General features: G+C 42.9%; 1 protein-coding gene across 1 annotated transcript in view; it reads left to right on the top strand.

The window, feature by feature from the left end:
• The window catches only part of XYLT1 (xylosyltransferase 1), a 166,118-nt gene that overhangs the window by 123,147 nt on the left and 17,974 nt on the right, over positions 1 to 24,997 (top strand). Inside the window, exons 6-8 of the mRNA XM_079952376.1 lie at positions 11,958 to 12,038; positions 18,723 to 18,939; positions 24,272 to 24,448. Of these exons, the coding sequence (XP_079808502.1) occupies positions 11,958 to 12,038; positions 18,723 to 18,939; positions 24,272 to 24,448 (475 nt within the window). The remainder of the gene's footprint in view (positions 1 to 11,957; positions 12,039 to 18,722; positions 18,940 to 24,271; positions 24,449 to 24,997) is intronic.

Below are 24,997 nucleotides of genomic sequence, written 5' to 3' on the forward strand. Positions count from 1 at the left end.
TACTGACGGGGTGCTGTAATTGCAAACTCCCTGCATTGCAGATCCATAATAATAATAATAATAATAATAATAGTAATAATAATAATAATAGAATGCTAGGTGAGGTTGTTTAGAAAACCCCTTTATGTACTCCAGATGGGCTTGATAGACTCTTTAACTGCAAACAAGCTGATGGCTGGTCTTTAAGGAAAGGTCAAACCAAATAATATGCAAGTCAGGGGAGTTGTTTTGTGCTGTCAGAAGATGCATTTGCTTCTTAGCTCTTATCCAGAGTACAGGCTTCTCTCTGTTCTGGGTAGTGAATTTCCCGGTAAGAAGGAATGTTCTTCTTGTTTGTTTTTAAACTGTACCCAGAGGTGCCCTAAGGTCGGAATCAAGGAGGTTGGTTTGTCCTTTCTGTTCCTGCCTACCCTCAAAGGGAGGAGGGTGGGGAGGCGGGAGGCGGGTGACGTTAAATCTGGCAGCTTCGAGAAAAGCCACTTCTTTCACAGTGTCACGGTTGGGCTGTGGGCAGCAGTCTGGGGTGAGCTGGGAATAGGGGTGGAGGGAAAATCCTATTCAGTTTGCATTTAAAGGTGAGCCAACTGAATTTGCACTTTCTGGAACAAATAGGAGAAAAGAAACACAGCCAGCCTTCGCAATCTGCACTTCTCTGAATTTTGCAGTGCCAAATAAATGTTTACCAGAATGCATATGCTGGAGTAAAGCGTGCATAAAAATGCATCTATTAATGAAAATAACACACACACACACACAAATGAATTGCATGGGAGAAAGTTGTTTTGCAATAATGTGTATATTAGGAGAGGTTCGTGCTAAAATGCTGATGAATTTTTAAGAGTTGGGGGGGTGCTTTTTTTTTTTTTTTTTACAAAAGCAAACTAATGTGAAGAACTTAAGACTGAGAAACAATGGGAAACCAAAATGGGCAGATTCACTCACCCTAGTTGGGAACCGACAGCTGTAGGGCAAGCTGGCAGCCAGAGCCAAAGGACAAGTGAGTCAGGATTGATGGTCCACAGAGGCAAGACCACAGAATAACAAAGGATGCAGGAGCACACCTAAGCTCAGGAAGACCATGTTGCTCAAAAAATAGATGGGGAACCTTTTTCAGACTGAGGGCCACATTCTCTTCTAGGCTACCCTTCAAGGGCCACTTGCCAGTGGTGAGTGGGGCCAGATCCAAAACTGGGTGGAGCAATTGTTTTAAATTGCACAGCCTAAATGTCCTGCATCACCCCAGCAATCAGTCAACATTATTTGGCCATTGTGCAGGGATAAGTCATATTTTGACTACAAAGGCACTCTTCTCTGAACACCAGGAGTAATTAAAATGTCTGCCAAAGGAGAGTCCCCACAAAAGCATGATGTTGACCCTCCCCCCCCCAAAAAAAAAGGGCAGATGAGGCATTGATAACCCGCCTCTCAAAAAACATTGATTCAAACTTTTCTTTTCAGAACTTTCTGTCCAGAATTTAAGACCATTGTGTCTAATAGCTGTATTGACTAATCCTCCTGATAACAAGAAAAAAGCAAGACTAAACGATGAGTGTTTATTGTCTCAGTGAAACCACAGTGGACAGATTGCCTGACACCACTCTGTTGACTTAAGTTGTTTGCTAAATGTGATAAGCAAAGCTGTAATTTACATTGAAGCGCTGCTGTTCAGCTTTCACACTAGCTTTGCAAAACCTTGAAGGGGAGAAAAGTTATTTTATAAAATGCAGAAATGATTGGATGCCTTGCGGGGAAAGTTCCCTAGTTAACCTAGCTGTCATAAAATAAAATAAAAAATGTAATGGCAATGGGAAATGAATCCAGTTGGCTAGAGATGCACATTTCAAATGCTGTGCTTCCTTGTTTGCAGTATTCAGTGACTGAATGTGCTTTACTGAGTTAGGCTGCAGGCACAAAGCCAATGAGAATCTGCTCTATTCTGCCTTGGTCAGACCCCACCTGGAGTCCTTTGTCCTGGGCAGCACAGTTTATGAAGGATATGGACAAGCTGGAACATGTGCAAAGGAGGGTGACCAAGATGGTCAAGGGTCTGGAAACCAAGCCTTATGAGGAACAATTGAGAGAGTTTGGTACATTTAGCCTCTAGAAGAGAAGACTGAGAGGTGAAATGATGGCCATCAAATACCTGAAATGATATCTGGATGATGGAGCAAGCTTGTTTTCTGCTGCTCCAGAGGGTAGGACCCAAACAAGTGAATTCAAATGACAAGAAATGAGATTCCGACTAAACGTTAGGAAGATCTTTCTGATGGTAAGAGCTGTTCAGCAGTGGAATAGAGTACTTTGGAAGGTGATGGACTCTTCCTTCATTGGAGGTTTTTAAACAGGTTGAATGGCCATCGGTCAGGGAGTGTTTAGCTGTGATGGCTCCATTGCAGGAAGTTGGATTAGATTACCCTTGGAGTCCCTTCTCACTCTACAATTCTATTCTAACTGGTCTGCTCCCCTTACTAACCTCCTAGCAAGCTGATATATGGATTTTCACCTACCACCTTAAAGAAGGAACATCAGGTAGCTGTTGGTGGATCAGCCTAGGACGAGGCAATCTGGGTTCAGTCCCCACTCATCCACGAAGCTTACTGGGCATGCATGAGTTAGACAACACTAATTTAACACTCTCTCACTTGATGACATCCTAGTTTATTCTGATGCCCCAGAATTCCATGTTCAGCCTGTACATTTGTCCATCAACACCCCAGAGAAAACAGACTTTACACAAAGCTGGAGAAGTGTGCTTTTGGCCTGACTCAAGTTGAATTTGGGGGGTTGTTACCACCCCCAAGTCATTAAAATTGATCCCCGAAAAGTTCAGGCTGTCCACACCAAGATTTGTGAAGGTGCCCAACATTTACCTGGCTTCACAGATTATTACTGGTGCTTTATCCTCAAATTTGCCACAATATTCATTTCATTGACAGATTTGTTGTGAAGTCAGTCCATCTTCGACTGGGCCCCTGCAGCTCAAAGTGCTTTTCTCAACCTCAAACAGGAGTTCACCATGGCATCTATGCTTGTCAACTCAGATCAGACAGAACCATTCATTTCCAATGCCTCCACTGTGGTTGTTGGGGCAGTCTTACACCAATCTCAACTTCTCCATCCATGTACATGTTTTTTCTTGAGAACCGCCCCCCCCCCTTGCAGGATGCATCTTGCTTGTAGAAATGTGTGCATTAGTCAAAACTGCATATTGAAAATGTGTTTATTTGCACTAAAATGCTGATGAACTTCCATGAGGATTCTTTAGAAAAGAAAAGAAAGTATAAATGGCTGCAAAATGTGGACAGCTGAATTTAAGATTCGGGAGGGGGGGAATATTGGGTTGTTTTTGTTATGTATTTTGTGTTTTTATATTGTGACTTTATGTTGTGAACTGCCCTGAGACCTGTAGGATTAGGGGAGTACAGTCGTACCTTGGATCCCAAACACCTTGTACTTGGACGTTTTGAATCCCGAACGCCGCAAACCCAGAAGTGAGTGTTCCAGTTTGTGGACATTCTTTGGAACCCAAACATCCAACGGGACTTCCGCAGCTTCCAATTAGCTGCAGGAGCTTCCTGCAGCCAATCAGAAGCCGCGCTTTGGTTTCCGAAATTTTTGGAAGTCGAATGGACTCCCGGGACGGATTCTGTTTGTCTTCCAAGGTACGACTGTATACATATTTAATAAATAATAATAATTTTTTAAAAAATGAAAAATGAGAGAACCAAAATGGACAGATCCTTCCATCCCTGCCTGGGACTCTCTGCATTAAAAGGGGGCCCACTTTCTCTGCAGGCCCACAAGAACAGGAATGAATCTCATTGAAGCAAACTTTTCCCTCCACCCACTGCCACCCAAAAAAGTATCAACTGAACAATCTGTGGAAACCCAGGCAAAACCCAGCCTTTGTTGTTAAAGCAAACATTTTCTTCCCGTCAGTGAAATGAAGAGGAAGCAATGAAGGAAAGGGGGAAGTATCGAGGTTAGGAAGCTAGTCCAAAGAATTGCAAAGCACATCCCACCATGTTGATATGAGAGAGGGAGGGAATTAAATGAAAATCCTTTCACAGGCAGGCCAGGCCATTGGTGGTGCCTCACCTGTGTCCACAGCTCTTCCATTTCATTTTGGAATTGGGAAAGGCTGGCCAGGCCATGGCTTATTAATACCGCAATCCAGACAGAACAGGTGGTGTTCATTTCTGAGCATTCATTCAGCGCTTCTGACCTTCAGGATGCCTCATCCATACCAGCCACACAGGGAAGGGCTGTAGCTCAGTGGCAGAGCATCTTCCTTCCATACCAAAGGTTCCAGATTCTATCCCCAGCATCTCCCGGTAGCGCTGGGTGAAACTTCCACACACAATACCCTTCCGCAAACAGTCCCTTAGCAAGCACCACGTGCCAGAATGATGTGTACATCCAGCCACAAAGCAGCGTGTTTTCATTCATCGTAAGATTTCACTGCCCTGTTTAAAAAGATGCCAAACACTCTGGTGAAACCCTGATAAGCTTTGAATAGCCACTGGGACTTCGAGTTTATCCAGAATACACACCGCATATTTTCCTTTCCATCACTGAAGAGCCAGAGCAAAATCTTGGGCTGTCGCTATCAGCACTCCCCACCCAGCCAACGCTTCGCCCAGCCCCATGATCACTTTCCCAACCGAGTGCGCTCAGAAGATCCCAGCCCCTCCTTCTTGCAGGAACACACAGAAACGATTCTGATGCCATTTTATCTGCCTGCGTTGCAGCTTTGCACCAGGGTGATGCTTCTTTCCTGCTGTGAAAGCAAGGAGAAATATATTTTGCTATATGATTGCCATGCCGGTTAAAAAAACCCAAAACCACACCAAGAGAGGGTTTCCCAAATCCTTATCTTTGTTCTACAGATGTTGGGGTTGCAAATCCTGGCTTGCAGCCAAAATTCACTCCCAAAATTAGGATGGGCTGCCTCTTACTGCACTTCAAACTCATGAAAAGCTGGGGTATGGGGAATGAGGCATTGTGTCATCCATTAAAAAACAAAACAAAACCAGGGTTGGCATCACTAGAGCAGCATCCAGGGTCCAAGCACCCCAGGAGGGCACACAGATGAGGCCCAGTCCTCTGATCACAGGCCTGACTTCTCTGGCAGCAGTGGCAGGGTCTCAGAAGCAGCCCAGCATTTCACATTTCCTGTTAGTCACCCAAGAGATGTTGGCATGGAGGGCAACTGAAATGACAGGCAGTTTGCAACTACCTCCCATAAGTGATGCTGCCCACCACCACCAATAAGTGAAGTGTGGAAGCCAATGATTTCAAGAGGGAAATGACACTCTGCAGGTGATTGAGGGGCAGGGGCTTAAAACTGAAGCCAGCTCCTGGCCACACCCGCACCATACATTTAAAGCAGTATCATAGCACTTGAAGCAGTCATGACTTTCCCCCAAGGAATCCTGAGAGCTGTAGTGTGTTAAGGGTGCTAAGAGTTGTTTGGAGACTCCTATTCCCTGTACAGATTTCACGGGGAGAATAGATTTACCGTTATACTGTTCTAGAAACTGGAGTTATAAGAGGGGAATAGGGGTCTCCTTGGTACCCTTAAGAAACCACAGCTCCCAGAATTCTTTTGGGGAAGTCATGACTGTTTAAAGCGGTCTAAGGGTGGTTTAAATGTGTAGCGCAAATGGGGTCTTAGTTAACTAAGCTATTGGGAATTGGAACAGTTCCCAATCCATAGATGGTACCCTCCAGGCAGCAGTTTATGGTGGGTCCAGCACCTTGGAGAGCTCAGAGTGATCAAGTTGCTCCTGCAAAGGTTGGAGGTGAATTGAGGAGGAGCTGCTATTAAAATGCCACCATAAATGTCCTTGATGTTCACTGGGGTCCTCCAAATTAGCTGCAAGGTGGAAGTTTCTGGACAGGTAAAAGGAAGCCATCCTTCACATAGCACAAAGATAAGCCAACAGCCACTGTGGGAAACTGGACTTTGGCCTTTATATAAGATTTTGGATTTGATCCAGCAGGACTGTGGTGCATTGGTGACACCATATATCTAGATGCTGCTGTCAACCGGCCATGGAAGCAATCTCCATGGGACAGACTGTGTCCGCCAGGGATGATGGGAGCTGTAGTTCAGCATCTAAGTAAAAAAAGCGTGTGCATGAGCTTGCGTTTTAAGCCATTATTATTAGCGATATTCAGTTTAGAAAAGGTTCCGGGCCTATTAAGAAATACTTACTTGGCACTAGGAGGCGGGATTGCCCCCACCTCATTAACCAAAGACATTTCAAGGTTCCTTAGGATATAATCATAAAACATTCCAAGCAAATGAAGTTCTGCTTTCTAAGGATAATGAGACATTGAAGGTCTTTATGAACTCTCAGCTTGAATAAAACTAATACCCCTAGTTAGATGAAGAAACCCCCAATAGAGGATTTTCATCGGTGACTGAGCCTCTGTTTTCCTTTCTTTCCAATAGAGCATTTACATATCACAGCATTTTTTGGGCTGAAGTCCAGGAAATAGTTTTAATTTTAAACTCATCTTCTTCTCTTACCCTTGCCACATTCTCTCCTAGTCCTCCCTGGGTTGTCATGTAACCTAATCTGATGTTTGGTTTTTGCTTTGTTTTTTAATGTAGTCTTCAAAAACTTTTCTCAGTTTAAACTTGGCCACCTGCGGAATGATACGTTTAGAAAAAGAGCCTCCAAGGTTTTCAAAGTGGGTTCCTTGGAGTAGTAAAAGACTGGTACACCTTTTTACGAGCAAGCGCAGCCCGATATCAATGGCTGCTGACCACAATGGCTATGTTCTGCCTCCACTGCCAAAGGTATTATGTCTCAGAATAGCAGCTGCTGGTAGTCGGAGACAGAGAGAGTGCTGCTGTGCTCAAGTTGCTCATACGGGGGAACCACCACCTGCTGTTTATAGCATAATAATAAAATAATAATATTTTATTTATTTATACCCCGTCCTTCCTGGTTCAGAAAACTGTGCTCAGGGTGGCTAACAACAAATTTAAAACACTTAATTGATGCAACAAAAAAAGCAGCATAAAATACAGTATAAAACGTGAATAACAATAAATTCAGAATTCAAAAATCAATTTAGGGGGGAAATCCATCCAATAAACATTAGATGATCACCAGGACTAGCTGGCTAAATTAGTCCTATTTGGGCCAGCCAGCAAGGAGACCAGGGGAGAATTAGCTGTGGGATCCCAGAGCAGGTAATCTTCATAAAAAGGGGAGGGGGAGGGAAGGAAGGGAAATAAAAGATCAGGTTAAGGTGAAATTGAAAGCCAGGCAGAATTGCTCTGCCTTATAGGCACTGCAGAATGAAGTTAAATCCTACAGGGCCCTGGTCTCATGGGACAGAGCATTCCACCAGGTTGGAGCCATCACTGAGAAGGCCCTGGCCCTGGTAGAGGATAATCTGAGAACGTAAGAAGAGCTCTGCTGTATTGGGCCAGAAGACTTCTCATAGCAAACAACTAGATTCCCCAGTGGGAAGTCGGCAAGCAGGACTGAGCACAACAGCACTCTCCCTACACGTGATTCCCAGAAACTGGCATTAAGACAGTGGAAGTAGCCTCAATGTTTCTCAACCTAACCTACCTAATGGTTTGGGGCAGGGGACTTGGTAGTGTGCCTACAGAGGAAAGTTAGGATGTACTAGGGTTGCCATAGGACATCCTAAGGAAAAGTGGGATATTCCGAGATCAAATCAGAACTGGGATGGCTTCTGTAAAGCTGGGATTGGCCCTGGAAAATAGGGACACTTGGAGGCTCTGAGAGTCAATTCCCCAAAGCCTGTTGGAACAAGAAGTCACCTGTCAGAAGAAGACCAACAAGGAGGGAGCTAGTCTAGCTTCTCTAGGGAAGGACTTCCAAATTCCAGGAGCAGCCAGCTTCTCCTGCTTTTTTCACTGGGGCTATTCTATAGATTTGGGATTTTTGTTGTTGTAAGTGTTCTTTTTATATTTTGGTATTACGCTTTATGGGTTGTATTCCACTCAGTCCTGCTCAGGTTAGACCTGTCGCAATTACTGGCCCAGAGGACCATGTTCATTCATTTCAATGGCTCTGGACTGAGTAGGATTAGCACTGAGTTGTATTCAATGCTAGTCCTACTCAGAACTATACCCATTGAGATTCATGGACATAACAAACTTCAGTTGACATTAATGAGCCTGTTGGGTATATTCAGTGGATAGCTAGAAACTGGAAAGAAGTACATCTAAACAGATGTACAAGAATGGTATAACATAATTTGGGACATAGCATTTAATGAAAAACTGATGCAATAAATTTCTGTGGGTAAAGGGAGGGAACTGAAGAGACTTTTTTTTTTAATAAAATATTTATTAAAGTTTTCAAAAATAGTACAATGTAAAATAAAAAGAAAAAAAATACAAAAATAAAAACAATTAAAAACACGTAGAATTTCCATTACTTATTTTCTTTTAACTTATTTTCCGGACCTCCTCATACCTCCCTTTTTTGTATTCCAATTCAGATTGTTAGTTCAGCAAATCCTCACCATTAATTTTTACTTATTTCTAAACCTTTTTTTTCATATTCTCTTAAGCATTACAGCTGGAAACCACTTAATTTCTGTCCAACATCATTCTAACATTCATTAATTTTACAATATTTCTGTAAATAGTCTTTAAATTTCTTCCAGTCTTCTTCCGCCAACTCTTTTCTCTGGTCTCGGATTCTGCCAGTCATCTCTGCCAGTCCCATATAGTCCATCACCTTCATCTGCCATTCTTCCAGAGTGGGTAGATCTTGTGTCTTCCAGTATTTTGCAATAAGTATTCTTGCTGCTGTTGTGGCATACATAAAAAAAAGTTCTGTCCTTCTTTGGCACCAATTGGCCGACCATGCCCAGGAGAAAGGCTTCTGGTTTCTTCAGGAAGGTGTACTTAAACACCTTTTTCATTTCATTATAGATCATGGAACTGAAGAGACTTTTATTGCAGACTGGTGGTCATTTGTCCAGCCCATGAACAAAGGTTCTACAGAACAAACTGTACTTGCCACATTCCATAATACATTAACATTCTCCTAAATATTGATGAAACTTTCAGTTTCTCTCTGTTCCTGTATGAACCTTTAATATTATTGTTTACATCTGGCTATGCCTGTGGGTTGTGGAAAAGGGTTTGTAAATTTATTTAAAAATATATATGGGGGTGAAATGGGTGGGGAGAGAAATTAATGAGCTTGTCTACTTTGAGCAGAACTTGGGTACAAACTTTTAAAAGTCACAGTTAAAGACTCTTTTACGTAGCAAGCGACTAATACATTGAACGGATAACAATAATAAATAAATATAATTAGATCTTCATCAAGGGAACGCTGGCAGTAGAGGCAACGGCTGAGAATTTTGCATAGCTGCTGTGTTTTAGGATTGTGGCATTGAAACACAGCTCAATGAAAAGATCGCAAGAAACAAGAGAGCGTAGCATTTTCTTTTTAAAAAATGATTATTGCACTTGTTAACTTGTTAAATTCATTCTTGGAGTAAACTTAAAGTAGGAAAGTAAAGATAATCTCTGAAAAGATCATCCGAGCACGCCGGTGTTTGCCTAGATACGAACCCTAAGATGTCAGCCATTGAGGCCTTTTCATGTGGAAAGATCGCTAAGTAAATTCCCTAAATGTCTATTCATCCCCCATAAGATGGCAAATCAGTGAAGCAGCAAATGTGAAAATCGGCAGGGCTTTACGATAGAGAGGGAGAGAGAATGTGTGTTTCTTCCCCTGCAAATGCTAAATTGAAATGCAGATTCTGACCCCGGGAGACTTTTAAAGCTCACTTGAGTGAGCATCAAAGGAAGGTCTCAGGCTTCTGCAATCTAGCCATTTAGGTTGATTGATAGACAGATACTCCAATTGGTCTGGACTTAGTCAATGGTTAACTTGTTCGTTATTCATCAGGGCAATAATGAACTGTTCCTTGAGATGGTTGGAGAGTTTGTAAATGCAGGCTACTTAGGGGGATCACTGTGTTGATAGAGTTCCCTGGCTGGGTTTGCTCCCTGTGCAACTTGGAGTACGAGTCATTTTGCTCCACAGGCAACGTATTCAAAAGGAATTGCCGCAGCATTTGAAAAAGAAGTTCCGTGTTCCCGACTACAGGCATAGAGTGACTCAAAGCACATTTTCGCGGATAAACCGCTGCAAATGTGCCTCTTTCCCTTTTTAATGTCCAGCTGGGTGTAAGTGGAACCTGCAACCCAAAATCCCACAAGTTATGGGGCAATAATGCTTCTTGAATACCAGTTGCTGGAAATTCTGCTGCACTCAGGTCCTGCTTGTGGGTTTCCCAGAGGCATCTGGTTGGACCTCAAGAACAGGATGCTGAACTAAATGAGCCACTGGCCTGACACATTAGGCTCTTCTTATGCTCTTAATTGGTAGTGGAACCCTGCTTCCTGGAAGAGTTTCAAGCTAGCTAACCATTCCCTCCTTCCAGAATGCTGTAGTCTTGTTAGACTTCTCAACCTGCGGGTCCCCAGTTGTTGTTGGACTACAACTCCCATCATCCCTGAGCTCTGGCCTTGCTAGCTAGGGGTGATGGGAGTTGTAGTTCAACAACATCTGGGGACCCACAGGTTGAGAAAGGCTGTAAGAAAAACATTCTGTTTCTTCCTTTGCAAGTTTTCCATTGTTTCTTTTCCAATTAACCATCAACATTCTGTGACTACTGAGCATGCTCAAACCTCAATGAGTTGTTGGGAGGTGAGTTGCCTTTTTAAAAGGGATAGAGTTTTTTTGTATTTCTGCAAACTTCAGGGTTCTCCAGAGCATGTCTCTCTGTCTCTATCTATCCTTTTAAATAAATGTTATTAAGATTTATAGGGGAAAAATATAGAGTTTAATATCTTTTCCTTTAAAAAAAAATCCAAACCAAGACTAAAATAAAAGATACTATAAAAGCACAAAAAGGGGGGAGAAAGAAAGGGAGAGAGAACAATTAAATAAGTAAAATAGAATAGAATAGAAGAGGTTAAAAGAGAGAGGAATAAGATTCAGAAAGTAAAGAACTTCCAGTTCTTCATCTGCCTGCTATATAAAAACAATATTCACTTTGCCCAATCCAACATAACACCCAACAAAGCTTCTTTCTATAAACAAACATTATATTCATTCCTCAGATCCAGATATCATTATTTCTTTTTCTTTTTCACACGAAAAATTCCTTTCTCTCTTGTTTTTAAATTCCAGATCGACAGTGCAACCCTTCCCCAAAAAGTGTTTGGTAGCTCCTTAAAGACTAGCAAGTTTATTGGCATAAGCTTTTGTAGATACCATAATAAATCCTTCAGTCTTAATGCACCACAACACTCTTCCCGAGTGACTGCTCATTTTAAAACCTTCTTAGAGCTGCTCCTTTCCCCAGCTGCTGCTTCCAAGCACTTTGAAAGGATGTGAATAATTTTACAGGTGTGCTCCCTTCACACTTGATGCCAGTTTTGTACTTGTGCTTTTCACAAGGCTGTAGTTTTGGAGTCAGGACCGTTCAGAGCTAGGTGAAATGAGTGGGCAGGTGTAATTCAGTTTTTTTAAAAAAAAATGTATGGTTAACTGAACTACATTTTAAATACGAAATAATAGATAATCTGAATGGAGAAGCATCTTCAATATGAAGTGAAAATCTGTTTGCATAAATTGCTATTGAATTTTCAAACTACAATTTAGTCAGCGATGTCTTTCAGTAATGTAACATTTTATCTTCTTTTATGAGGAAGGATCCCTCAGATTTGATACAGGAAATACAAATACACTGAATTTTTGTTTCAAGAAGAGAAAGAGGCAAAGAGGCTCTCCTGGAATATGTCTCACATGATATCAGTGCCTAGGCAACATCTGCTTGCAAATCTGAACTTGCATTTCAGTGGTAAAGTTCCTAGTGTGTATGACTATTAGTCTCTGTTTTAATTTTTTGTCCCAATCATTTCACAGGACAAACGACCAGCTCGTTGCCTTCCTTTCCAGATACCGAGACATGAACTTCTTGAAGTCCCATGGAAGAGACAATGCAAGGTAATGTGGCCTTTTCTGTGCCTCTCAGTATAATAATAAAAATTTGTGGTGATACTTTTCATTTCTTTTCTTTTTTTGCAATCGAGGTAAAAGTTGGATCACTTTGTGTGATCAATAAAACCGGCACTTTCAACTGCAATTTTCCCAAGAAAGATGTACAGATCTGTGTATTGGGTAGTGCAGGGCCAAGCATTCTCATGACAGAACACTTTGATCAGAGTTTGAGGATGGCATTCAAATTATTTGTGTGCACACAGTGGAGGCTGGTTCATGAGAGTGAATGGGGCACTACCCCACTAACCTCAGTCTATCCCAGCCTTAATTCCTAAAAAGAGCAAAGTTAGATGTCAAGCCTGGGCCATGGGTAGAAGTTTGAGATGAGGCCTTAAACCAAGAGACCAACCCATTATTTAGGACCAAGGAGTAAGTCAGAAGCAAAGGACAAACAAAGATACAGGAACAGATCGGGGAGCCATTGTTGTTTAAACAAGGTTCTGCTGCGACAGGAAGTCCTCTTATATTGTTTCCTGTCCCAGGGGGCAGCCTGAGTCCATCCAGGGCCTGAAGGTCCTTCACTGAGAAGCTGGCATTTGCAATTCACGCAGGGCAGACACCCACAGATCCCAGTAGCTCCTGACAGTGGGGAGGTGATGTCATCTTCCCAAAACCCACGTTATCTGCCCATTCCATGTGAGAACAGGCTGTGGTTGCTCAGAGATGACATTAAAAATGCACTCTGACCCAGCTCAGGGGCACCATTCATTATCCGCCTATTCTACAATTTTCGACAAGCAGTTGAAATAAGATTCCAGAGCTAAGCCAGGCACAAAATTAAGCCCATTTCGCACCTTCCAGTTAAACAGTGGCAGATTTGAGAAGGCTTACCACTTCATGCATATATATCAAGTGAGCTGGGGGGGGGGAGAGATCTGTCTTTTTGTCACCAAAGTGACAGTGTTGTCATTTTATTTTCTTGCAGAGTATCAATCTGCTCAAAAATATGAAAAGCTTATTATATGTTTATCTACTCTAATCTGGTTTCTCTTTTTTTACAAAGAGTTTCCTGAGATCAGCTTACGTATTTTATCTCTCTTGCTAATACAGTTTAACCATATCTTAGGACAGTACGGTGTCATAGTTTTTAAAGGAGAGAATGTTACTTATCATTCTCAATAGTGCTGAACTTGGATGGACTCATGCCAATCCCTTTGCAAGTGACACTGGGCCACCAAAAATATATTGTTGTTGTTTATTCTGTGTTTCAGGATATTGTACAAATCCTTCCAGGGTTTCAAGTAATATTTGGACTTCTTAGTAGAATCACTATATTATCACAGTAACTATATGAAAACAAAACAATTCGTCAAAGGGTATATCCACACCATATATTGGAAGTACATTATTTCACCCAAGTTATTCTGGGAACTGTAGTTTCCTATGGGTGTTGGGAACTGTAGCTCTGTAAGGGGTAAACTATACTTCCCGTGGTTCTTTGAGGGAAGCCATGTGCTTTAGGTTTATGATGTGGGTGTGACCTAAACCCTTTCCACACTGAGCAGTTGGTAGGTAGATGCTGTTGTGCAGAGATCGAACAGAGGAAAGTCCAGCTGAGGGAAGCTGTTTAGTGACTTTTGCACCCCTCTCTCTCTCCCAGAACCCTTCCTACATGGCGGTCTGTGGTAGATATGTTTGGGCTGTGGGAAGTTGGAGCAGGCTTTGAAGTCTGCCCACACCGCCTGATTTCCTGAGATTTTTCCCATAGCGTACCACATGGTCCCAGGTGTAATGTCTATGGCAGATCCATTGCTTGATCTGATGGTTGTGGAACTACCAAGAGGGACCCTCCCTGCCTATCTTAACACCCAGAAAAATTTGTAGGAGCAGAGGTGGTCATTTGGCTATCAACTCACTTAGGGCCGTGTGAGCACACCTTGAACTGGGCCTGGAAACAAGCCAGCAACCAGTCATAGACTGGAGCCAACAGTCTTGGCTTCCTGCAAAGAACACTGGGAAGTGTAATAAGTTCAGGGTGTTGTTGAGGGACCCCTTTTCCTTTCACAGAGCTACGTACAGTTCCCCAGAAAAGAGGATTTGTTTCTTAGACTACTCTGGGAATTGTAGTTATGCAAGGGGAATAGGGGTCTCCTAACATCTCTCAGCACCCTTAGCAAACTACAGTTCCCATGATGCTTTGGGAGAAGTTGTAACTGTGAAAAATGTTGCTTTAAATGTCTGGTGCAGATGTAGCCTAAGTTGTTTAGGGCTTTGAACACATATGTGAATGCAACTTGAATTGGGCCCAGAAATGAACTGGGAACGCATTGCTTCATTTTGACTGGCAGGTTTTGCATTAGCTGGCATTCCTGTCAAACGATGGAGTTAAATTAGAAAGGCAATAAGAAAGGGGTATGGAAATATGCCTCCCATTCACTTCTGACTCTTGTGATCATTGCTCCTCAAACACTGTCAAAAGAAGAAATAAGAGCATGAATTATGACTGTTCCACGCAAAGCCATAAGATGCTCACCTCGGCTGGGACAAGAGCAATTTGGATGAATTAAATCTGCTCATCTTCTCATTAATTTAATATTAAATTGTGCTAATGTGCCACTTGGCCTCTCTTCTGGGGAATAATAGGCTGGGTCTTTAATGGGGATTCTGCCTTTGGAATACATAAACAGTTAATTGCATCTTAGGATGTGCTGTGATATATAGGTAGGGCTGCCATATCAGTTTATGTATTATTCAGAATCAATTATCTCTTTAAAAAAAAAATAACTGAAAGTGCTTCAAATTAATTACAAAGAAAGCAGTAACAAACTTGAGGGGTTGCGATCGAGAAAAGTCGGCTTTCAAGAACTCATCGGTTCAGAAGAGCTGTTCTGGAACCATCTGTGGGCAGAAAGTGGTTGGGCAAAGGGAGAATGTTCCCACAAGTTGAAGCCCCCTCCCCCAAAGCTGCTGTTCACTTGCAGAAGAGAATGGTGTGGCATGGTTTCAGGGGCACTGTTGTGGTGGAGTGGAGTGGCAGCCTCCATTGGATGGGGTAGGAGGAGTTATGGCAGACTTCCTCAAACTCAGCCCTCCAGATGTTTTGAGACTCCACTTCCCATCATCCCTGACCACTGGTCCTGCTAGCTAGGGATCATGGGAGTTGTAGGCCAAAAACATCTGGAGGGAAGAGTTTGAGGAAGCCTGAGTTATAGCATAGAGAAGAGCATTGGTAGTTAAGAACCCAAGAAGAGCTCTGTTGGAGAAGACCACAGATGGTCCACCACCCTGTCCTCACAGGGACCAAAACAGATGTCTCACAAGCAGGATCCAAGTATAACCAGCACCTTCCCAGCAGCAACTGGTTTTCAGAAGCGCACTGCCTCCCAACAGCGCAGGTAGAGTACACCCATTATGGGCAGTCGTGGTGCTTTAGTAAGTTGAGTTAATAGCGCACTGTGTGAAATGCTGTATGGCACCAGCAGCAGGGCATTTCAATTCTGCTCCCAAGCAATTGCTGCAAAGCAGTTCCTCAGCAGGGAGGATGCACTCAGTGTTATCAGCAGAGTGTTTCTGAGCAATTAATCAGTATGCTGGTCTGAATGGCACATCCAGTAAATGCTTGTGTATTTCTGTAACAATGAATCACCCATTTAATACCCAGCACTACTAAGTACTGCACATAAAGCAGAATTTATTATCCCTGCGGCCCAAGTATTTTAGCCTCTTTGCTCCTAGTAGCATTAATGGTCTCACTAGTTTTGGGTGCAGCTCTGTTCTTTTTGCCGGGGGTGGGGGAGGCAAGTTACATGTTTGAAATTTCATACTGCCACCCATATTGGTTATTTTAGCCAAAGGACTCCTTGAAACACATTGGCTACTAAATTCCTTCTTACTGTACCTGGGAAACATAATGCAATAATTGCAGGAGCTGTATGCAAAATAAAATATTATTAGCACACAGGATGTTGTTGTTGTTGTTTTATTTTTATTTTTTTAAGTGCAAAGCAGGGGCATTTAGAAATGTGTATGTTTTACAGTGACTGCTCTGTTTCTCCACTTTATCACCTGGGTTGCCATAAAACAAAACAAAACAAAACTTTACTGCTCATTTTTGGCAAAGCGCCCTTACTTGGCTTTCTATCCTATGCTATTTAAGGGACAGATTTTTTTGATTTTTTTGAAATTGGTGCTAAAATAAATAGGTGTGCTGAAAAACTGGGGTAATATAACTCAGGCTGCAAGGTTAGGGGCAAATGCATGGGAGCAGTGTGAATGCCACTGCAGACGAGGATGCAGTTGCAGTAGTGGGACCAGGATGTGGCCCAGATCTGCCGGGGGACATTGGACCATTTTGCATACAGCTAAAAAACATCAGGGGCCACCCCAGGAGTCCCATACACATAATTGCTTCAGAATTATATGAAAACAGACCCCTCAGTGCAGTTGCAAAAGGTTCAGTCCACCGCCTTGATTCAAAATGGCTTCCAGCTGTATCCCAACATCGATGAAAACCTGCTCATTGATTTCAGGAACCATCATGCAAAATTTGGTACAATATCTTAAGGGATATTTAAAAGCACAGCAAATATGACAAATTACTTTCCAAAATATCTAGTAGATGTTTTTTGGGAAGCAGCGTATGATAAAAAATCTTCATTTGCCCCTGTTGTTGGCTACTTTTAAAGAAACCCATTGATGTTCTTGTACTTCACAGCAACAAACTTTTCCATTAAAGTATTGGAAACAAATACATTTTGTGGCATAGATACAGCCTCTCCGCTGGGTGAAATATGTGACTATTCGAACCATATGTTAAAAAGTAACAATGACAAATGGTTTGTTAGTAAATACTCCCAACAAATCTGTTGGTTGTTAATTGCTAGGAAGAAAAGCGGGGGCAGGGGGGGGGGACACCGAACCCTCTGCCAACCTTTTTAATTCAAGAAGTCATTTAGATTTTATTGCAGAGCATTAGAATGATTAATGCTGGAAGAGGAATATTTAATCTCCAATGGACAGCGCTGATTTAGTTTTCTTTGTTCCTTACCATTCACTGGAAGGACTTATCAGAGGTGGGATTTAAGGTTTTCATTTCAGTTGTTGCCAAGTTGCAATCAGCAATTAATTAGCCTCGTGGGTGATATTACTCACTTTGAACTAGGAACCGGACAATCCCTGAAGAGTATCTTAGCTCTAAGCTTCTGCAGGGACAAACAAACACACACGCGCACACACACTCTCTTACACTTTTTTTAAAAAAATCAGGGGTGCAAAGCCTTTTCCAAGCTAAGGGCCACAATCCCTTCTGACTAACCTTCCAGGGGCCACATTCCAGTGGTGGGCAGGGCCAGAAGTAAAAGTGGGTGGAGCAATTAATGTAATTTCATAGGCTAGTTTTTACACATTCTCAGCCCCTTTGTCTGCCAGCCAGGCAAGCAACAGGCATTATTATCCAAATTCAAGAACACATTCCAGGCAGGCAAAATTTTCTAGAGTGTGACTTCATTATACAGCTTTAGGCGCTAGGTGAAAACATCCCTCTTTAACCAGGCCTTTGGCTGACTGGCATCCGATGTCCTTTTAAAATGTGTTGGGGAGGGGGGGGGAATGTATTGTGTTGTCTTTGTTTTCATTATGTATTTTCTGTCTTTATATTGTGATTTTATGTTGAAACTGCCCTGAGACCTGCAGGTATAGGGCGGTATAACAATTTAATAAATAATAATAGGTCCTGTGAGGAGTGTGGCCTGGGTTGAGGAGAGTTCTGAGGGCCTGAAAATAATCCATGTAAATTGCATATTCAAAGTAAACATGGTTTTTTTCAGAGGCGTCCCCACCACCATCACCAAATAATAGAAATAAATGACTGAACTTTCACATGCATGCATATTTAATTTCGCAGAGAATTGCATAAATATTGTATTTGGAGATTCTAGAACACCCCATTAAAATTGCAAGACATTTCCATTATCCCTTTTATAATAGAATGTGGAATTAGGAGCTCATCTATGGAAATAAAATGAAATAAAAAATTCTCAACTTCTTATCTTCCCTTTTGTCCTCTAAGCGCCGTAAACGCACAGAGAGGCTCGTATGTCTGGGCTTTGTTTTTCATTAATTAGATTTGGAAAACAGCCCATTTTCTTTCTCTGGGCTCTGTTGCTTTTTGAAATAAACTCTAATCAAGGATAAGAATGCTAACTGCTTAAGCACCAGAGTTTCGTGGGGACCAGGAAGGTACACAAAGGTGTTTAGTATAATGTTTAAGAGAGAGACAGTGTACACACCATATACTTAAAACACATTTCCCACTCCAAAGAATGTTGGGAACTGTAGTTACACCTCACCGAGCTACAGCACCCAGCACCCTTAAGAAACTACAGTTCCCAAGATTCTTTGGGCAAAGCCACGTGCTTTAATTGTATGGTGTGTACATAGCCAGAGAAGGGAGCTAACTGTCCCTTATTTACTATCCTCTGTTTTCTTGTACCTGCTGCTGGTGAATCTTTACTCCCTCAGACAATTTGCATGACATTTTTCACAGTGGAGGGTGTTCTACTCCTGCTTTAGTTGTTTCTCTCTTTCCCCCACCCCCTTTTACCTCCTGCTATAATCACATATGTTCCAAGAGTCTCTTATCTTTCTTACCCGTTACATGTATTTTTAACATTTCCTTTCCCTCCTCTCCAGGTTTATTAGAAAACAAGGGCTGGACAGGCTTTTCCTGGAATGTGATACCCACATGTGGCGCCTTGGTGACCGGAAGATTCCGGAAGGAATAACAGTGGATGGCGGGTCAGACTGGTTCCTGCTGAACAGGAAGTTTGTGGAATATATCACCTTTTCTAACGATGACCTGGTGACGAAGATGAAAAGGTTCTATTCCTACACATTACTCCCAGCTGAGGTGAGCAAACTTGCGGAGAGCCCTGCCCCACCACAGAAAAATAAAAACAGCACCGGGGTAATTCCTGAATGCCTGAATTATAGCTGTTCAATGTTATGAAAGGCTTTTTCCTTTGGTTATCGGTTGGTTGGTTGGTTGGTTGGTTGGTTGGTGTATTGATTGGTTGGTTGGTTGGTTGGTTGCTTTGAAGCTGCTCCACTTTAACATACATTACCTTTCTAAAAATCAAGGCCAGTCCTATCATTAGGCAGGGTGAGGAAGCTGCCTCAGGTGATGGAACCTGATTGGTTACATTGTGGAGGGAGCAGAATTCTTGACAGCTGTTCCTCCTGAGTTAATGGAGGACAAGGCTATCAGTGTGGCTCCTCATCATGTCTATTGCCTTCCAAGGTCAGAGGTGATATTCCCCTGAATGCAAGTCCCTAGTGAGAAATGATGGGGTAATGCTGTTGCCCTCTTGTCCTGCTTTGGACTTCTCACAGGCAGCTGGTTGGCCACCATGGGGAGGGTGGAGGAAGGATGCTGGACTAGACAGGCCTTTGTTCTGATCAAGCAGAGCTCTCTTTTTGTTCCATGAGGAAGAAGTATGTTACAATCACCCTGTTTGATCAGACCCAATGTCCACCTAGTCCAGGGGTCAGCAAACTTTTTCAGCAGGGAGCCAGTCCACTGTCCCTCAGACCTTGTGGGGGGCGGACTATATTTTGAAGGGGGGAAATGAACGAATTCCTGTGCCCCATGAATAACCCAGAGATGCATTTTAAATAAAAGGACATATTCTACTCATGTAAAAACATGCTGATTCCTGGACCGTCCGTGGGCTGGATTTAGAAGGTAGTTGGGCTGGATCCGGCCCCCTGGCCTTAGTTTGCCTACCCATGACCTAGTCCAACCTTTAGCGTTCCACCAGAGGCCCCCAGGCCCCCCTAAAAAAAGTTCAACAAGTTCCAGCACCTCTTTTTCTAGAAAAAAAGCCTTCATAAGCCTAAAGCCAATGTTTGTCCCACAGCAGCTGGCATTCAGCAACTGAACAGGGAGACTCAGTTTAGCTATCATAATGAACAGCCCAAGTCAGCCAAACCTGTTGCCCTCCAGATATTTGCAGGCTACAGCTCCCACCATGATTAATCATTGGCTACACTGGCTGAGTCCAACAGCATCTAGAGGGCAACAAGATAGGGAACGGTAGCCTAAACTCTATGAGATTAAGAAAGCTTGTGGCATATGGGGTTTTCAGTTACGAGAAAGGGTGAATAAGAAGCAACATGATACAGTTTGCAGAATTATGCGTGGCATGAAGGAAATGGCTAGAAGAAAGTATTTCTCCCTCTTTCATAACACTAGAACTTGTGGAGGTCCGTTGAAGCTGAATTTTGGGAGAGTCCAAGAAAAGAAAGTACTTCTCCATGCAGCACCTTGTTAAACTATGGAACTCCCTCCTGCAGGATGGCTGCCAATTTGGATGGCTTTAAAAGAGGTTTAGGGATGCAGGTGGCGCTGTGGGTTAAACCACAGAGCCTAGGACTTGCTGATCAGAAGGTCGGTGGTTCGAATCCCCGCGACGGGGTGAGCTCCCGTTGCTCAGTCCCTGCTCCTGCCAACCTAGCAGTTCGAAAGCACGTCAAAGTGCAAGTAGATAAATAGGTACTGCTTCGGCGGGAAGGTAAACGGTCAGGGGTCCCTTTTCCTTTACCTTTAAAAGAAGTTTAGATGAATTTGTGGAGGAGAAGGCTATCCACAGCTATTAGCCATGATGACTGTGCTCTGCTTTCATTGTCAGATGCCGAAATTATTCTGAATGCCAGTCATTGGAAGCCACAGGAGGGGAGAGGGCCTTTGGGCTCGGGTCCTGGTTGCAGGTTTCCCACAGGCATCTGGGTAACTACCATGAGAACAAGATGCTGGACTAGACGGACAAAATTGTCACAAAGCCCATGTCCAATGCTACCATCTTGTGGCGGCGGATTCCATAAATTATGTGTTGCATTAACTGGATTTTTTTTCTTCCTCTGTCATTCTTATTAGTAATGGTTACCAAAAGTTATATTAAGTGTGTAGGTGACATCCATCTTTCTTCTATCCACTAGACCTTAATGCATTCAGAAGACGACTGATCCCCTTTCTCCTTTTCGCTTACACATATATTAAATGTTCTCCTTTTAATCCTGCTTCTCCTAAAGGGAAACGAAAGGTATCGTCTTCCCTTTCAACTCTGTTAACCTTTTATTCTGCTTATCTTTCCAACGGCCTTCTCTGCTAGTATAAAAGGACAGGGCAGTGGGTAATTGGGTAGGTTTCTCTTCCCCTCCCCTCCTCAGTCCCGGCTTTTTGCCTGAATGACAATGTATGCCTTAATGGGTTTAACTAGACAATTCAAGCGTAAAATCCATATTCACTGGCCTGTCATTTAACATTTTTTTAAAAGGGGGCAAGGGGCTTGTCCAGGGGGATAGGCGGTCAACCATACTAATGCCATTCCGTGTGTCTGTAGATCACCCTATAGTTGATATTTTACAAAAGAACTCACTGTTCTGTCAAGGCCTTTTGCTTTTTAACCACCCAATGTTTATCCTGTTTCAGTTTTTCTACCCACAAGATTTCCTCGGCTAGGTTTTTTATCCGACTCCTTCAAAATTATAATAAAAATAAATAACTAGGGAGCCCACTCTCATGTTAACCTAGCCCGGCCTTGTCCAACCTGATGTGCAGAAGTGTTGAACTATAACTCCCATCAGCCCCAGCCATACAGTCTGTCAGGGAAATTGGGAGTTGTAGCTCAAAATGGGGGGTGGGGTGCATAAGGTCCGGGAGAAGAAAAATCCTCGCCATTGTCCCAAAAAACAAAGCCTTCCTGGATGTGGGAAGATAGGAAGCCACCCTTATATTGAGGCCACATTCACTCCATACATTTAAACCACAATGATACCGCTTTAAACACTCGTGGCTTGTCCCAAAGAATTGTGGGAGCTGTAGTTTGCTAAAGGTGCTGAGAGTTTTTTAGGAGACCCCTTCCCCCTCCCCTGCAGAGCTACAATTCCCAGAGTATGATAGCAATAAGTCTCTTCTCACAGGGAACTCTGTGAGTGATCCTAACAACTCTCAGCACCCTTGACAAAACTAACCAGGTCCCAGAATTACTTGGGCGAAGCCATAACTGTTAAAGTGGTGCCATAGTGCTTTAAATGTATAGTGTGAACGTGGCTCTCCAAGGCTTCAGTCAGGGGTTTTTCTCAACCCTAACTGTAGACTCCAGAGATTGAATGTGGGGTCTTCTGGATACCAAAGAGATCCTCTGCCCCCCACCCCAGTTATGAATGTGGGCAAAACTCCTCAGAGATGCTGGGGCCCCAGTAACTGCCTGAGGGTGCTTTGTGATGGTGCTGGGCCTGTCAGTCTCCATTACTATGGGATTTAAGTAAACACTGAAATTACAGTGGTATAATTAGAAGAAGAAGAAACCCATTGGAATTTCTCACTGCCTTGAATTGGCAAATAGACTTAGCAGCTTCGGAAATAATTGCAAGAGACAGAGTGTCCCTTCTGTTGCCTTAGGGGCAAACTGGGTCTTTCACTGCGAGGTCATTTTCACCTATGGGCACATTGCAACTTCCAAATAAATCAGCGGTAGTAGACAGAGAGGAATTGGCTTGGTTTGGGGTGGTTGTCTTTTCTTTTATTACTTTTACTATTTCCTCACGTTAATTGGTGGGAGATTTTGACCTTGAAACCACCACCACCACATTGGGAAATTTATCTCAGGGGGGAAAGGACCCTGACTGGAGATGCAACTTTAAATGCAAAACAACAGAATTAAATATGATCTCCTCCTCCTTCAGGTGCTCCTTCCTGTGGCGTTTTTCAGTGTTGGTGTTATAAAACCACTTTCCTGTTCCAGAAATCTAAAATGCAATGACTGTCCCAGGCTATCTTCTAGAATTGTCATTTTTAAATAATTAATAGGGAAATTTTCCTCAAGGTTAATCCCCTCCCCACTACAGCAAAACACACACACACCCAAAGAAAAACACAATGAGAGATCTTGTAATAATCAAAAATACCAAACACGTCAATTAATTTATTAAAACAGCAGCCAGAGAGAGAGAGAAAAAAAAAACAATGTATTCGATTTTAAAATGCATTGACACAGCAGCTTAATAAAATCTCCTCTGTCTTCCTAAAATTCAAGAGAAAAGGGGTCGGCATAACTTATTTTGGGGAGGGAGCTTCATAATCTTGGTACCAGGGCTGGATTTAGGTTTGATGAGGCTCTAAGCTACTGAATGGGGCCCTTTATATGTCCAGCTGTCCTTTGTCAACAACAAATTGTCACTGGTTTTTTTGTGTTGAATATATGCCATATGGTAATTTATGGACCTAATAGGTATCTTTGCACATAGCAAAATATGTATCTTATCAAAGTAATTGTTGAACTTATCTTATATTTTGGAAATGTACATCCAGTGTTGTTGTTTGTCTTTATTTGGGGGGGGGGCCAAGAGAGTGGGGCCCTAAACTATAGCTTGTTTAGCTTATACATAAATGCAGCACTGCTTGATACCCTTTTCGTATACCATTTGAGAGTCTTTTTGGCAAAAGAGCGAGGTATAAATGCTGCAAATAAATAAAATAGTAATAACACACACACACCAGCGGTCCACAGAGAAAAATGGTTTGAGAACAAGTGCAGCGCACTATGTGATCTCTTCAGCCCATATGCTTGTAACCCTCTATTAATGTGCTTGACTCCATACATTTAAGCATTCCTATCCCCACTTTGAGGGATGCGGGTGGCGCTGTGGGTTAAACCACAGAGCCTAGGGCTTGCCAAACAGAAGGTCAGCGGTTCGAATCCCCATGATGGGGTGAGCTTCCGTTGCTCGGTCCCAGCTCCTGCCAACCTAGCAGTTTGAAAGCACGTCAAAGTGCAAGTAGATAAATAGGTACCGCTCTGGTGGGAAGGTAAACGACGTTTCCGTGTGCTGCTCTGGTTCGCCAGAAGTGGCTTAGTCATGCTGGCCACATGACCTGGAAGTTGTACGCCGGCTCCCTCGGCCAATAAAGCGAGATAAGCGCCGCAACCCCAGAGTCGGCCACAACTGGACCTAACGGTCAGGGGTCCCTTTACCTTTACCTTACCTCCACTTTAACTATAATTTGTTAAGGGTGTTGGGAATGGTAGCCCTGTGAGGTCGGCACCCTTAACAAACTACGGCTCTCAGGATTCTTTGGTGGAAACCGTATCGTGAAAGCACAGGATGGATGTGACCATAGTGTCCTCTCACTCTGATGTACCAACATCACTGAGTTTTGTGTTTCCCCCACCTCCCAACAGTCTTTCTTCCACACCGTCCTGGAAAACAGCCCTCATTGCAACACAATGGTGGACAACAACCTGCACATCACAAACTGGAACCGCAAGCTGGGTTGCAAATGCCAGTACAAGAATATTGTGGACTGGTGCGGCTGCTCCCCTAATGATTTCAAGCCGGCCGATTTCCACCGATTTCAGGTAAGTTGGTATTTTATCAGGTTTGTTAGTCACGCCGTCGTAAGGCTGGATCCAGCAGGTCTTTTCTTACGTTCTCATGTGTGAGAGTTGGAGTCCATCATTAATCGGAGGACACCATGCTGACAGCTTCTGCTCTATCCCATACTGTCTGCTCTACTTGACAGCAACTCTCCATGAGTTCTGGTCACTGCCGCCTGGTCCTTTTTCCTTTCTTTTTTAAAAGATGATGCCAAGGGTTGAATCTAGAACCAGCTGCCCTTCCCTCCCACAGAAGCTCCATCTGGTGTTTCAGTCTATGGTGTATCTAGAGCTTTGAATGTTAGTTTTTTTAAAGAATCTAGTTCAAGCTCAACATGTCCAGAAAGGAACCAATGCAAGTTCGCTTTCATCCCTTTACATAACAAGCTAGTTCAGTTCACTGTTCAATTCAAATTCAACCAAATGACCCTCAGCCCCCCCCCCAAAAAAAAACCCAACATGCAGAATGTTACTGGCTGCTGTGCTGAAGTATAAAATATAATTAAGAAGGCTAAAAACATCCAAAAGTGC

The sequence above is a fragment of the Podarcis cretensis genome (assembly GCF_951804945.1).
Source record: "Podarcis cretensis genome assembly, chromosome: 14".
Lineage (NCBI taxonomy): Eukaryota > Metazoa > Chordata > Lepidosauria > Squamata > Lacertidae > Podarcis > Podarcis cretensis.